Raw genomic sequence first — 14319 nt, 5'->3', positions numbered from 1 at the left:
CACCATGTCATAGGTACGTGACCACTAAAAGTAAAACTAAGAGTATACACATTTTTCCCCGGCTCCTGTGTTTCTCTCGCAATTAGTTTCTAGAGTTAGAAAACATTACAGTGATGACGAGTAAATTTTAAAATGAACCCGTGGTGAGTACTTACCTGCTGAAGCACAGCGAGATGGTTAAGTTTTTAAAAAGTGCAGCACGTATTTTTTCTTTGGAAGGGGGAAAGAAAGATATTTGAATTTTTTTAAAAAAGCAGAAAATTGATGAAATGCATGGGTTCATAAACAGTGACAACTGGGTGATGATAAATTTTTAAGAAGTAGAAATGGCTGACTACATCACAGTGATAGACGTGTTTGATTACACAACAGATAGCTGGATTATGTATACTGAATGAATTGAGCAGTATTTTGAAGCAAACGAAATAGCCAATGAAAAGCGAGTACCAGTTTTGCTGTGTGTTACAGGTGGAAAAGCAGACAGTTTGCTTATAAGTTTGAATGCTCTGACCAAACCACAGTCAGAATGAGCTTTGCTGGTATCATGAAAGTAATGCAGGAACACTTAGAACCAAGATCATAGTTGATTGCAGAACACTTTAGGTTTCATCAGCAGAATAAAAAAGGACGGGAGTCCATTTCAGCGGACATGACTGAACTAAAGAAATTGTCCAAGCATTGTCAGTTCAGTAATGGGCTGAATGATGCACTGAGAGAACATTTAATATGTGGAATTTTACAAGAAAGCATCAGAAACCACTCTTAACAGAAGCGATACTTACATTTAAAAGAAAAATTGAAATTGCTGTTACCAATGGAAATAGCAGCCAGAGATGCAATTCTGTTGCAGTCAGGAATGAAAGTGAGCCTATCATCCTGTTGCAAGTGGTTTGTTCAGAGCTGTCAGAACCACTTCCTGGAGTCCTAGATTTAACTCCTACAACCACCATGGAGGAAGCCCCAGAACCTGAGGTTGTTTCACAGTCACAAGTCTCACCTGCCCAGCAGAGTGACCACCCACCCCACAACCCCAATCAGGAAAGATGTTATCCCAGAAGAGTAAGAAATCTTCCACAGCGATGAAATCTTGAGGTTTGAATGGGACAATTTAAAATTTACTATGCTGTGGATGTCTATGTAGTATTTGTATTGTACAGTATACTGCATGTATAGTTGAGATGCATTGTATATTGAATTGGAGTTTATAGCTGAGTTGGGAGCAGTGTAGTGTATTTAACATTTCAGCAATATTTTTGAGTAATATTGTAAATATATTTTTGATTAAAATTCTTTGTTGTTTACATAATTCATTGTGGGTTATATGTAAAAGTATGTGAATGGCATTTGTTATTACACCACTACGTCATAAGTGCGAGCCTCATTGAAAGTAAATCGAAAGAGTAGGCACATTATTCCCTGGTGCCCATGTTTGTCTTTCAACTAATTTCAGGAGTTATAAAATAAAACATCTCTGTTCAATTACACTCCCTACTGCCATGCCCTTCGTAGGCTTGACTTTCCAAATCCATCACCTCACAATTACCTGTATTGAAATCTATTTGCTACTCCTCAGCCCATGTTCCTAACTGATCAAGAACCCTCTGAAATCTATAGTAAACTTTTTCACTATCAACGATCATTTCTATAAATAATGAATAACGAGGGCTCCAACACTGACCCCTGCAGCCCATTACTTTGTGTCTACTTCAAAATACACTACTTTCATTTTCAAAAACTTTCTGTGCAGAATATCTTCAAATATATTAACAAATAGACAAAACATACAATGCGCTGTTTTATAATTATCAACTACCTTCATAGACTGCATGCACATTTAAAAAAATAACTTGTGCTTCAATTGTGCCCAGTGGCATGAAGCCTTCCCACGATAATTAAAATGGAATCTATCAGCTGAATGTTCTGCTCGTATGCACTTTCCACCGTATGTAGCAAAAGTTAGTGCACTTAGTGCTCTAAATGGTACACATCTGACAATACCTTTTTAACACATGCTCAATTAAACTGGTTCAACCTCCTCACCCCACGCCATTCTTTGTATGCTACGAAACAAAGATCTATCAAAATTTGTCCTTTTCTCCAATATCTTTCACTAGTCGGCTCGTGTATATTTGTCATTCAGATAGTCTTAAACACAAATATGAAAAAATAAACTCTTGAAGTCCCTACATATACAACTGGTGGGCAGATTTTCTCAAATTTTGCACTATTTTTCTCCAATTAAAAGTTTGAATTGTTTTGATGGAAATTGAGAATACATTTATACAATTGTTTACAGAGAATGCAGAGTTAATTTTATTCTCAAGAAAAGGGACAGTCGTGGACATACTGTGATCATGAATTATTCAGACAGTTGTTTCTTTGTCAATTCTTTTATTGATAGCCTTGACAATGAAAGCGTCCCAACACATCTTCAGGTAAAGCAAGACGAGTCTATTCAGGCTACAGCTGGAGCTGTTGTTCCTGGGTATGTAAGTTAGTTATCTGGATGTGTAATTAACAAGATAAGACATGCATGAACTGCCTTGAAAACTATTTTGCGTCTGTGATTTATACAATGATAAATAGTGCATCGGTACTCAGAAACTGCGATACATTTCAATGAATGAAAGGTCACTTTCGTTTTGAATGTTATGGTGCATGAATTTTATTGAGTGCATTTTGTTACAGCGCTTGCAAACGTAATATACACAGTCTGAAAATAATTTCCTCTGAAAGGTTAAATTTTACTTTTGGAATTGTATGGCTGCAATAAATGTGTGATGTACTGGTTTAACCTGCAGGGTCTACCCAATGCATGGTGAATCTGACAATTCCAGTTGCACAGGGATTTTGCATGGCATGAGTGAGCAGTGTATCTATAATGACCATGTTACAAGGTTACAGAATAAAGAACAGGTTAACATACTGAAGGAGTGCGTTCCATAGTACAGTGCATTACTATCAGGAGTTCCCCACCGTTTTTATGCCATAGACCCATACCATTAACCGAGGGTCCGTGGACCCCAGACTGGAACCCACAGTTACTATGAATATTATTGCTGCAATATGTATCATCTTTCATCTGGGAGCCTGTAAACAATTTCATGGCTTCCTTTGTTCCCATGTTCATACATGGTTAAGAATATTATAATATTTAACATTTACATGATTTCTAATGTTTGTTATATGATAAGTTTAACTCTAAATAACTCAGTATAATAAGTTTTAAAGAGGGTTTTAATATTGACGGTTAACCCACAGAGAGGGCAAAGGAATACAAATCAAGATTACAGTTTAATTCAGATATTTAGAACATGTTACTTGATTGCTAAAATATTGGAGTTCGATTGGTTGATAATGTTTTTAGTACAGATTTCTAAGTGAACCTATGTTCTCAGACCAGGATACATAATACACATTTTAAAAGCTATGAAAGCTTCACAATAGTCTACATCATATATGATCAATTGTTCATTTGTTTTGTGCCTTGTCGTATGACGTGGGCGATTGTGGTCTTTTCAAGACCATGATTGTTCTTGGCAAAATTTCTTTATAGAAGTGGTTTGCCATTGCCTTCTTCTGGGCAGTGTCTTTATAGGACAGGTGACCCCAGCCATTATCAATACTCTCCAGAGTTTGCCTGCCTGGTGTAAATTGTCACATTACCAGCCTTGTGATGTGCACCAGTTGCTCAGACAGCTATCTACCACCTGCTCCCATGGCTTGACGTGACCCTTATCAGGGAGCTAAGAAGGTGCTACACATTGCCCCAGGGTGACCTGCAGGCTAGCTGAGGGAAGGAGCACTTACATCCTCTGTGGTAGAGACATACCTCCACCTCCCCCACCTAATACCTTGATCAATAGCAATACGATCAATACCTTGTTCAGTTCCAATTCAAATTGATCTAAGGTGTATACATTGGAGATGTCATCATTTGTATTAGTTTTACAATATAAAAGTACACAAAAAGATGGAATAGAAATAACTGAAAAAATATTACCCTAAATTTCAATTAGTTTTATTTTGTTGTGAAAAGAAGGTTAGTAACATTTTTCATTGCCTACCTGTTCCCACATGAAGAAGAATGCTCATCTCTAGCTCCAGCAAGAGGCATTTTCTTACTTTGACCTCATTTCCACAATATTGTGCATTGAGGGGAGTTATTTGCTTTCTTTGCTCAGAGGCACACAGCAAAACTTAACCATTCAGTTTCCATAGTTGCCCCCTGTTTAAGCAGCTTTGCCTGCTGTGAACTTGAGTGCTTGAATATTGCACAGGATCCTGCTATTTCAACCCTTGATCAAAAATCAGTTTGAGAAATTATTGTCTGGTAGGTGGGAGGAATATTTAAAATTTTCTGTTTTCAACATAAACAGGTAAATCTAAAACACTCAATAATAATAAAACCCTGAATTCAAATAACTTTGTTTCAGCTGTTTTCTGTGGGTGCAAGTTCAGTAACTTTATAAATATAATAATTTATAATTATGCTTAATTGGGGAGAGGATTTTTTTGCATTTAAGATATAGGAACACAAGGACTCTTTTTACAGCTGCACTTAATACATACAGTGGCATTTTTCTAAAGAGCTGTAACATGTCAGGGCAGGTGTAAGAGGTCTTTGTAGACTACTTTGCATTTGGTATACATGAGGTCAAATGATGTCAGCAAATACCAAAGCCTAGAATTTAATTACTGGCTTGTAAAAGCAAAGTATGTATTTACACTTGTAAGCTAATTTGTACTTTGTGATATCTTACATAGTTTTGATATTTATTGTTTGTTAACTTCTTGTAGAACAGCTTAACATTTTGTTGAATAAAGATTTCTTTAGTGCTCATGAAACGTGGCAGAAAATAATTGTTAATGAATGACACTGCTTTCAAACATATACTTGGTTATATGCATTATCCAATAACATGCATTAGACCATAATACATAGCTCTGTTCAGTAATGTGCAGAGCAATGATTCATTAAGGAGAAACTTGAAGCAGATTTTCTTGCAGTGTTTAGTGCTGCCCTTATCCCAATGAAGAATAAGATTTGTGCTAGCCAGTGGTTGGGAGACTGTTACAGTAAAGTTATCTGGGTCACTTTATTTATCATTACATCTGCCATGTGCAATTAGAGAGTGCGATACATGGAGGCTGGAGGGAGTTCTTTGAAAAGCAAAGTCATTTGATGATAGATTGGGGACAGCAAGATAAGAAGGAAAGAACAATGAGACTAACAACAATTAACTGAGCCAACGTGCTCATATTGATGTTAAGAAGCAAAATTTGACAAGCTGCCACATATGTAGGACCAGATAACCTAAAGCTTGATCAGCATAGTAGGTGAGAAGGAGCATCTTAGAGATAGAGAGTTGTGGACTTTCAGGGAATTCTTGTCAGTGAGAGACATTATCATGAGAGTGCAGCGACTAAAGTTGTGGATGCACAGGGGGCCAGTACAGTTATATCTGAAGATGATAGGGTTGAAAGAAATAAACTGGGAACTTAGAGACATATAAAGGGGTGAAAGCATGGAAGGAGGCTTTGAAAACTTGTGGGGAAATGGAAGTGCAGAACTGTGGCAGATAGCGCAAGTTCAGACAAAATCAGGAGAATTTTAGAAGACTTAGGAAGAGATTTAGAACTTAAGGTTTAGGAAGAGCAGAAACTAGTCAGGAAGCCATTGGGAAAATTACACTCAGTGGCCACTTTATTAGGTACACCTGTACACCTGCTCGTTAATACAAAATCCAATCAGCCAATCATATGCCGGCAACTCAATGAATAAAAGCATGCAGACGTGGTAAAGAGGTTCAGTTGTTGTTCAGACGAAACACTAGAATGGGGAAGAAATGTGATCTAAGTGATTTTGACCATGGAATGATTATTGTTGCCAGATGGGATGGTTTGAGTATTTTAGAAATTGCTTATCTCCTGGGATTTTTATGTACAACAGTCTCTGAAGCAGGGTTCCCAACATTTTTATGCCACGCATTAAGCAAGGGGTCCATGGACCACAGGTTGGGTATCCCAGCTGTAAGGATTACAGAGAATGGTGTGAAAAACAAAAATAAAACATCCAGTGAGCAGCAGTTCTTTGGGAAAAACATGTTTTGTTTTGGAAGAGGTGGGAGGAGAATAGCCAGACTGGTTCAAGCTGACAGAAAGGTGACAGCAATGCAAATAATCATGTGTTGCAATAGTGATGTGCAGAAGAAGATGTCTAAACACATCAATCCTTGAAGTGGATGGGTTACAACAGAAGAAGACCAGGAACGTGCACTCAGTGGCCACTTGATCAGGTGCAGAAAATACTTAATAAAGTGGCCATTGTGTGTATGTAGACTTGCTAATGACATGAGTTAGGGTTACAGCCGTATATTGAGAGTACCCGTCCTAAACTTAAACCAAGACCTTAAGTCTAATCATTATAGGTGTGTATAGGTGTCCGTCACTTTAGGGAGATTATACTCTATCTCTCTCAGACAGTAATTTATATAACTACTTTAGTCTCTTTTCTGAAGGGATTTAGTTTTCCATAATCATTATTTCCTGCGGCAACCCTTCCCTCCCAACCAAGGAAGAGATGCTTCCAGCTAACAAAGCAGTTTGTACATAGATATTTTATTTTAAATGGGACACATTTATTTTGAGGAATAATTTGAACGGAAATTATAATTCTACAAAGAATACCCAACCACAAGTACGATTCTTACTAACTAGGAAACTATACCAATGAGTTGTAGATGAACAATGCTGTCTGTTGTAAAAAAGGGTGGCTCTTGGAAGAGATCCTTTTTGAGTCTAGGCCAAGGAGTAGACGCTATGTCTTCATTTCTGTAACTTCTGTCCACCTTAAAGATATATTCATATCTCCTTAGTCACTCAGCTAATGATGACCTCATCTACATGTGATGTTTTCACAACCGCACGACCAGGTCAGATGGCAAGAACCTTAGGTTAACATGACAATGTTGTCTCTTCTGATTGGGTTACAGTCTCAGTTATGTCAATAATTGTCTTCCTAAGCTGGTATGGTATTGTTTTGCAAGGGGATGGCTAGATAATACTAGTTCAACAATAACAATACATATTTGAACCTTGAACCGTTTCTTCTGCTATGCTATCATGCTGAGTTTAGCAAAAAGCCTCCTGACCCTGGATAGTGAATATCTATCACCCAGCCACAGCTGGGCTGAGGCACGGATTTGAAGCTGAGCAATGGTACGGAGGAGGAGGTAAGTGGTTTCAGTGGAAACATTGACTGGAAATCTAAAACTTAACTCAAGTGTCAAATATGATAACTAGATTGTGAATAGTCTGGGTAACATTCAGACAGTTGTCAAACAGAATGATAAAAGTAATGGCTAAAAGACAGAGTTTGTAACTTTTCTGCTAGTATTTAATTGCAGGAATGCTGGAGGTCAGCAAGATTGTCCAGGCACACTAGAAAAATCTTTTGATTTAGCTGGAGTGATGGACAATGGATATCATCAAAGTTAGATGGGCATAGTTATATCAATAAGCTTCCATCGAGTATTCTCTTAAATTTCTCAGAACAACTTGTGAAGACAGGACCTCAAAGCAAGCAGATTATGGTTTTGAGTACCATGAATTATTTCAGCTATTCCTCACTCTTTATTGCCAAGCTCCTCCCCACCGGATACGCATGTAGTACAGGGCATTTAGTTGTACGTTACGCAAGTACCACCGAAGCAACAATTATGGGATAAAAGTTCATTGGAAGCTTTTTTCCTTGGAAGCCGAGTGCAACTTTCAAACTCTTACTTATTGGTTTTATGTTGCCTGCAACCCATTTCACATCTATATCCTGAATTTTATGAAGTATCAAAGGGATGCATTTAGAACAAGATAAGACGAGGGGGTGAGGTAGAATGGAAGAGCTGCATAATTGCAGAGTGGTTAGCACAATTGATTTTCAGTGCCAGCAATCACAGATCCGTGTTCAATTCCCACCACCGTCATCTCTCCTATCAGATTCTTTTCTCTCCAGCCCTTTACTTTTCCTACCTATCTGGCTTCACCTATCTATCACCTTCCAGCTATCTTCCTTACCCTTCCAGCCCCCTTTTTATTCTGGTATCTTCCCCGCTGCCTTTCCAGTCCTGACGAAGGGACCCAGCCCAAAACGTTGATTGTTTATGCATTTTCGTAGATGCTGCCAGACCTGCTGAGTTCCTCCAGTATTTTGTGTGTGTTGCTTTGGGAATCCAGCACCTACAGGATTGTCCATAAGGAGCTTATATGCTTTCCCCGTGACTGGGTTGCTTTCTTGGTGCTCTGATTTCTTCCCACATTGCAAAGTGTACAGTTAGGGCTAGTGAGTTGTGGGCGCCAGCAGCACGACAACATTTGTGGGCTGCCCCGGCTCATTCCTCGGACTGTGTATGTTGTTGATGCAAAACAATACATATCACTGTATGTTTTGGTATGTCAATGTACATGTGACAGAAAAAGCTGATCATTGGAGTTTCCTGCCATTTTTAACATGCCATAGGTTGTGGTGAACAGGGCAATGATCTGACAGCTCGTCACCAGTACTGTGGCAATCTGTCAATATTACCATGGAACGTCACACTATTTAATTGAGTTTGAATGTGACTCCTTTAGCATATCATGGAATGATTTGTAATATATTACTTAGAGTCATAGAAAAGTACAGCACAGAAAGAGGCCCTTTGGCCCATCTAATCCATGCCAAACCATTTAAACTGCCTACTCCCATTGACCTGCACTGGACCAGAACCCTCCATACCCCTACCATCCAGGTACCTATCCAAACTTGTTGAAATTGAGCTGGTATGCACCACTTGTGCTGGCCGCTCGTTCCACACTCTCACAAGCCTCTGAGTGAAGATATTTCCCTCCTGTTCCCTTTAAACTTTTCACTTTTCACCCTTAACCTACGACTTCTGGTTGTAGTCCTATTCAAACTCAGTGGAAAAGCCTGCTTGCATTTACCCTATCTATACCCCTTAAAATTTTGTATATCTCTATGAAATCTCCTCTCAATCTTCTACGTTCTAGGGAATACAGTCCTAACCTATTCAATCTTTCCTTATAACTCAAGTCCCCCAGACCTGGCAACATCCTTATAAATTTTCTTTGTACTCTTTCAATCTTATTTACACCTTTCCTGTAGGTAGGTGACTAAACCTGCACACAATACTCCAAATTAGGCCTCACCATCATCTTATACAAAATGTGACAAATAAAGCGAATCTAATCTCAGACATTGGGCATTCCTACCCTCTTTAACATGCCGTCGTTTCTTTGATATTCAACTGAGATGGCGGGCAGGGCCACAATTTGACAACTCATCACCAGTGCCACACTAATCCCTCAATATTACAATGAAATGTCACCCTATTTTATTGTGTCTGAATGTGACTTGTTTAGCATCTTATGGAATGACTTGCGGTACATTACTTACATTACTAGAACGGAATAGGTAACAGCTGAAATAGCCCTTGAGACAGAACTGCAGCAATCCAGCTTCCTTCCTTGGGTTCCTGCTTTAATCTGGTCTTTGAATCATTTGAAGAAATGCCTAAAAAAAATAGCTTTGGTAAATATGCCACTCCAAGTGGCAACAATCACTGGACTGAGACCTGAAGGACATGTCTGAAGTAAGTACCAAAGAGGACAGCCAGAATAATCTCATGTTCAAAGGAGCTTGGGTGCGTGGTACAGAAGAAGACTTAGCTTTTTGTTCAGGAACCATGCCTGCTTATTTTAATGCAAAAGGAAATCACAGAAAGCTGCTCGACTGTCCCATTCTGTTCATACCTCAGATGGACTGGTGGGCAAGGAGCATCATCAAATCTCAGTTTCCTGACAGGATAAGATGGGAATTCCATGTGGATGAGGCTCAGGAATAAAAGTATTCCAGCATTCAAACTGAGCTCTCGCAGTTTTGCTGCCTGCATGGTTTTGCACCTCATGATTTAAAATCACACCTTTAATCTCAACTATATTACTTGAGATATTATCTTCTAATTTAGTTATGTCTTGAAAATCCAGTAGAAATCTACATTTTATAATCCCACCCACTGGATTTATTTTCTGCAATCTTAATGGATGGACCTTACTTCTCATTTTATGCTGTACAGTCAAGATATTAATCAAAGGCTGTGTCAACATTTAAGGCAAACACTCCCCTGGGTCACAATTTTCAAAAGAACATGATTTTGTTCATACTATTCTATCCAAGGCTTCATGCCTATGTTTTGAAGTGTTGTACCATCGAATTTGAGTTTGTACTGTAAAGCTAAGGCTAAAAGTTTCAATCACATAGAAGCTCATTGCTAATGCAGTGACAGTTACGTATTCTTCTACACTTTATAAATTGTACTCCATTAAAGTCAATGAAATTTCAGAAATAGAATACAATTGCAAGTCAGTACTATACCTACTTATCCAAGTGAGTCCGTAGCCAACAGCTGGACAAAATGTAAGTGGCCTGTAGAGAAATCAAGTAGGGCTAATATACCACAAAATAAAAATCACAGATAATACTAATCATGATTTTCTCTGAAGCCCTTTCAGTAACAAGAGTGAGGAGAAACTGATTGAGTGATTGAAACAAAAATCATTAGAAAAGAAAAGTGATAGATCACTAAAGTGGTGATGGCTAATTCTGCCCATCTGTGCCTCTGTCATTCTCAGATTCAATTACACTGATACTACCGATGTTACAGCCTCTCTTTTGCCCTCTCTAATTTCAGTTCTTCCAGTATTTGTCTCCTTAAACATCTCTGTAGTTCTCACAATTGGATCCTGATCCTTCTTTCTTACACTGGTCTGTAAGTACCTAAAGTCTTAAAATTCTCATCTACACATTTAAATCAATTGTGCTTGTCCTTTTATGTGGGCATCATCTGATCTTTCTGACCCTCTAATCTGTATTTCATCTACCGGTTTATATTGGTCTCTTCACCAATAGGCATGGTCATCTTGGCACTTACTTGAAATTTCCCTTTCTAAAGCCTTTTGCTTTCCGACTTCCTCTTGACCTTTGATTGTTGAACCTCTCCGTGCCTTATGGTTAACTGGGCTCAACCTTGCCATTTCTTTAGCATTTTGTCTGTTTTTTATGAGGTCACGTTGATAGCTTGACGCTTAACCGAACACAGATGGAAAGTGTGCAAGGAGTCGGCCTGATTCAAACCGGGGACCACATGCCTTAAAGTCTGGTGCTGATGCTACTACACTTTTGCTCTTTGCAGTTGTCCATAAAACCCACTTCCAAAATTCAAAACTCTTCTTTGCCTTGGTTTTGCATAAGAATCTAAATGCTGTCTCAGTGTTGTCCCTTCTCCTTCCAAAACCTTAATTATGCCATCAGCTTTGATACTCTCAAACACATGAGTATGAAGTGCCCCAATGAGGATATCTCACATTATCATTCTCTGGATTCCAGAATTGTGGAGTACCTATCAAATGATCCAAATGGGATGGAGTAACTGCTATCATTGTTGAGTGTAGTTGTTACTATTGCTCAATGTGCTCATTTTGCAAGTAGAGTTGTTTATCCTTTCAAAAGAGTCAAGGGACTGCAATTGCTGGGAAGTCCAGATGAAGAATCTTGGTCTGGGACATCAATTGTCCATTTCCCCCCACAGATGCTGACTGACTGGCCGAGTTCCTTTGGAAGTTTGCTTATTTTTCTCATTCTTATGCTTTTCACACTGAAGTATAGTAAAGTTTATCTGTTTTGAGTAAAGCACACAAAATGCTGGAGGAATTCAGCAGGTCAGGCCGCATCTATGAAAATGAATAAATAGTCCACGTTTCGAGCCGAGACACTTCTTCAGTCCTGAAGAGCCTTGGCCTGAAATGTTGACTGTTTATTTATTTCTACAGATGCTGCCTGATCTGTTGAGTTTCTCCAGCATTTTGTGTGAGTTACTTTTGGTTTCCACCATCTGCAGAGTTCCTGACTTGAGTATTAGTACGTATTCAGTTAGGTATGCGTTGTTTATGGCAGTGGAGAGGTAACTTCAGTTGTGTTGAAGATCACTATTACATTGATACCAGTTAGCTACTCATTCATTTTCACCTAGTTTATAATTGAAACAATAATCAATTTTGTATCTATAAATAAAACGTGTAAAACTCTATCATATTGTTTTTATGATTTATCTCCATATTTTTTCAAACTCTTTTTTTGCTTTCTTGCAACTTATCAATTGTGAAGTAGTTTTGGACATCTTAAGCATGTGACTCTAATATAACAAAGCAAGTTTCTTTCCTTTTACTTTATCTAATTTTCTGATAACAATTTGAATGCTATCCAATCGCAGTCAGTGATATTAAAGAGCTTGTGTTCTACATATTATTCAGATGCTTTGAATGAAAGTTGATTTAAGGTGGCTAATTTGTTAATTATTTAATGTGCTATATGAGTTAGATCAATTAGATACATTGTAACTGCTATTCTAATAAATCATATGGAACACTAATGTCGTGCTTAGTGTTTGAAATCTAATTTTGCAGCTAAGCAGTAGAAGTTTCCATAGCAGGCATTTTCACATCTGCTGAATGGAATATGACATTAATCACTTGCCTTTAGTAGCTAACACCATCAGCGTCAGCTCTTCATTGAATATTGATTTACGAGCACAATCTCAAGGAGCACCTCAGTTCCACGGTTCTTTAATGCAATAACCGAGGATCTTCTGGTTTAATGTGCCCCTGAGGCTACAATTATTAGTTTTTTAGCTTTATGGTACAAATATACTGGGCCATCGGACTGACCTATTGAGTGGGAATGGATTTAAAAATTGTTTTCTTTAATCACTGGGGAACTGAAAGGGAGCAATGTTCTTAAAACCAACCCACAACTCTTTATCTTTCGCTTAATCCCTGAAACTTAGATACCTGTGCCTTATTTTATATGATGTTGTACAACAGCAGGATTCAAATCTAATAATTTTTTGAGAAGCATCTTAATTTTTTTTCACACAGATCATTTTTGAAATGTATTTATTTTCGTCGTTTTGATTTTTTCCAAAAGCTGGGTGTAACCATTACGCCCAGAACTGAATTCCCATCAACAATCACTGCTAGAGCTTCCCACCTTGCCCTCCTTCATCTCACAAAGTACTCCTTGCAATTGTGTCTTCCCGTCGAATTGAATCCTATGTGCATCTTTCCCGATCTTCTCTTCTCTGCATTTCCCACCAAGAGACCACAAACCCCACCAGTGTATGTCATAAATCTCTCTGTAGAACCTTCTCACAATTCCACCATCCTGATTGGCTGACATAACATCCCTAAGTTGAACATCATTGTACCTTATCTTTAGCCAAAAGCAAAACATTCCACCAGTAGGGCATACTGCTTTTACAGAAAGCTTCTAGATGAAACCCCCACAGTATTAGCAGTATCAATCTTAACCAGGGCATTACATCAGTATGATAACATGCCTGCACTGTGCAAGTAAGTATTTCTATGTCAATGGTGCTCTTCACATTTATTTGGGCAGCAAATGAGGCAACCAGTTTGCACAAAGCCAGGACCTACAAACAGGAGTGAGAAAATTGATTACTTAACATGCTTTTAGTGATATTGGTGCAGGCAACAATTAATCTGACTAGCTCAGCTTTTCAATTGAAAAATTGTACCAGCAGCATTGCAGTACTCCCTCAATACTATAGCTCGGGTTCCTTAGACTTATGCACAATACTAAATTTGTACACATGGGGCAAGGCAGAGTCATCTGCGTGCCCACTGTGCTCCAAGTGAGGAACCCTGGAGCACATCCTCAGCGGCTGCGCAAGGGCACTTGGTGAGGGACGGTACAGGTGGAGGCATGATCAGGTCCTGAAGACCATCACTGAAGCCGTCAGCGCAGGAGTTGAGTGGGCGAAGCGGTCCCGACCCTCCAAGCAGACCATTGCCTTTGTCGGAGCTGGGGAGCAGCCAATACCTGCCAAAGGAACATCTGCAGGCATTCTGACCTCTGCAAGGGACTGGCAGCTGTTGGTGGACCTCGAAGGGCTGAAGTTCCCCAACCATATCGCAGCCACCACCCTGTGACCAGGTATTGTCCTAGTGTCTGAGTCTACTAAGCAAGCGGTGCTGCTGGAGCTGACAGTCCCATGGGAAGATAGCTTGGAAGAGGCCTTTGAAAGGAAGCTCTCCAAGTACGCAGGACTGGTCAGCAACTGTCAGCAGGCTGGATGGAGAGCGAGGTGTCTCCCAGCGGAGGCTGGTTGTAGGGGATTCATAGCCCATTCTTTAGTTAGGGCCTTCAGCATTTTGGGCATCGAGGGAGAGAGGAAGAGGAGAGCCATC

At 39.1% G+C, this 14319-nt stretch overlaps 1 protein-coding gene and 1 long non-coding RNA gene across 15 annotated transcripts in view; one reads left to right on the top strand and one right to left on the bottom strand.

Moving 5' to 3' along the window:
- LOC134359048 (uncharacterized) overlaps positions 1-14319 on the top strand; it is a 279403-nt gene that overhangs the window by 72181 nt on the left and 192903 nt on the right. For 12 of the 13 annotated variants that reach the window (XM_063071897.1, XM_063071901.1, XM_063071900.1 and 9 more), the window contains one exon: positions 2402-2485. The exons of the other annotated variant lie outside the window; for it this stretch is intronic. In XM_063071897.1, coding sequence (XP_062927967.1) covers positions 2402-2485 — 84 coding nt within the window. The remainder of the gene's footprint in view (positions 1-2401; positions 2486-14319) is intronic. 13 annotated transcript variants of the gene reach the window in all.
- The window catches only part of LOC134359049 (uncharacterized), a 67433-nt gene that overhangs the window by 19929 nt on the left and 33185 nt on the right, over positions 1-14319 (bottom strand). The window contains exon 4 of one of the 2 annotated variants that reach the window (XR_010021017.1): positions 12624-13541. The exons of the other annotated variant lie outside the window; for it this stretch is intronic. This is a non-coding gene — a long non-coding RNA (uncharacterized LOC134359049). Of the gene's footprint in view, positions 1-12623; positions 13542-14319 lie in introns of those variants that run through there. 2 annotated transcript variants of the gene reach the window in all.

This window comes from Mobula hypostoma, chromosome 19, assembly GCF_963921235.1.
Source record: "Mobula hypostoma chromosome 19, sMobHyp1.1, whole genome shotgun sequence".
NCBI lineage: Eukaryota > Metazoa > Chordata > Chondrichthyes > Myliobatiformes > Myliobatidae > Mobula > Mobula hypostoma.
Note: the sequence above shows the minus strand (reverse complement) of the source record. Positions and strands in the feature narration are given on the sequence as shown.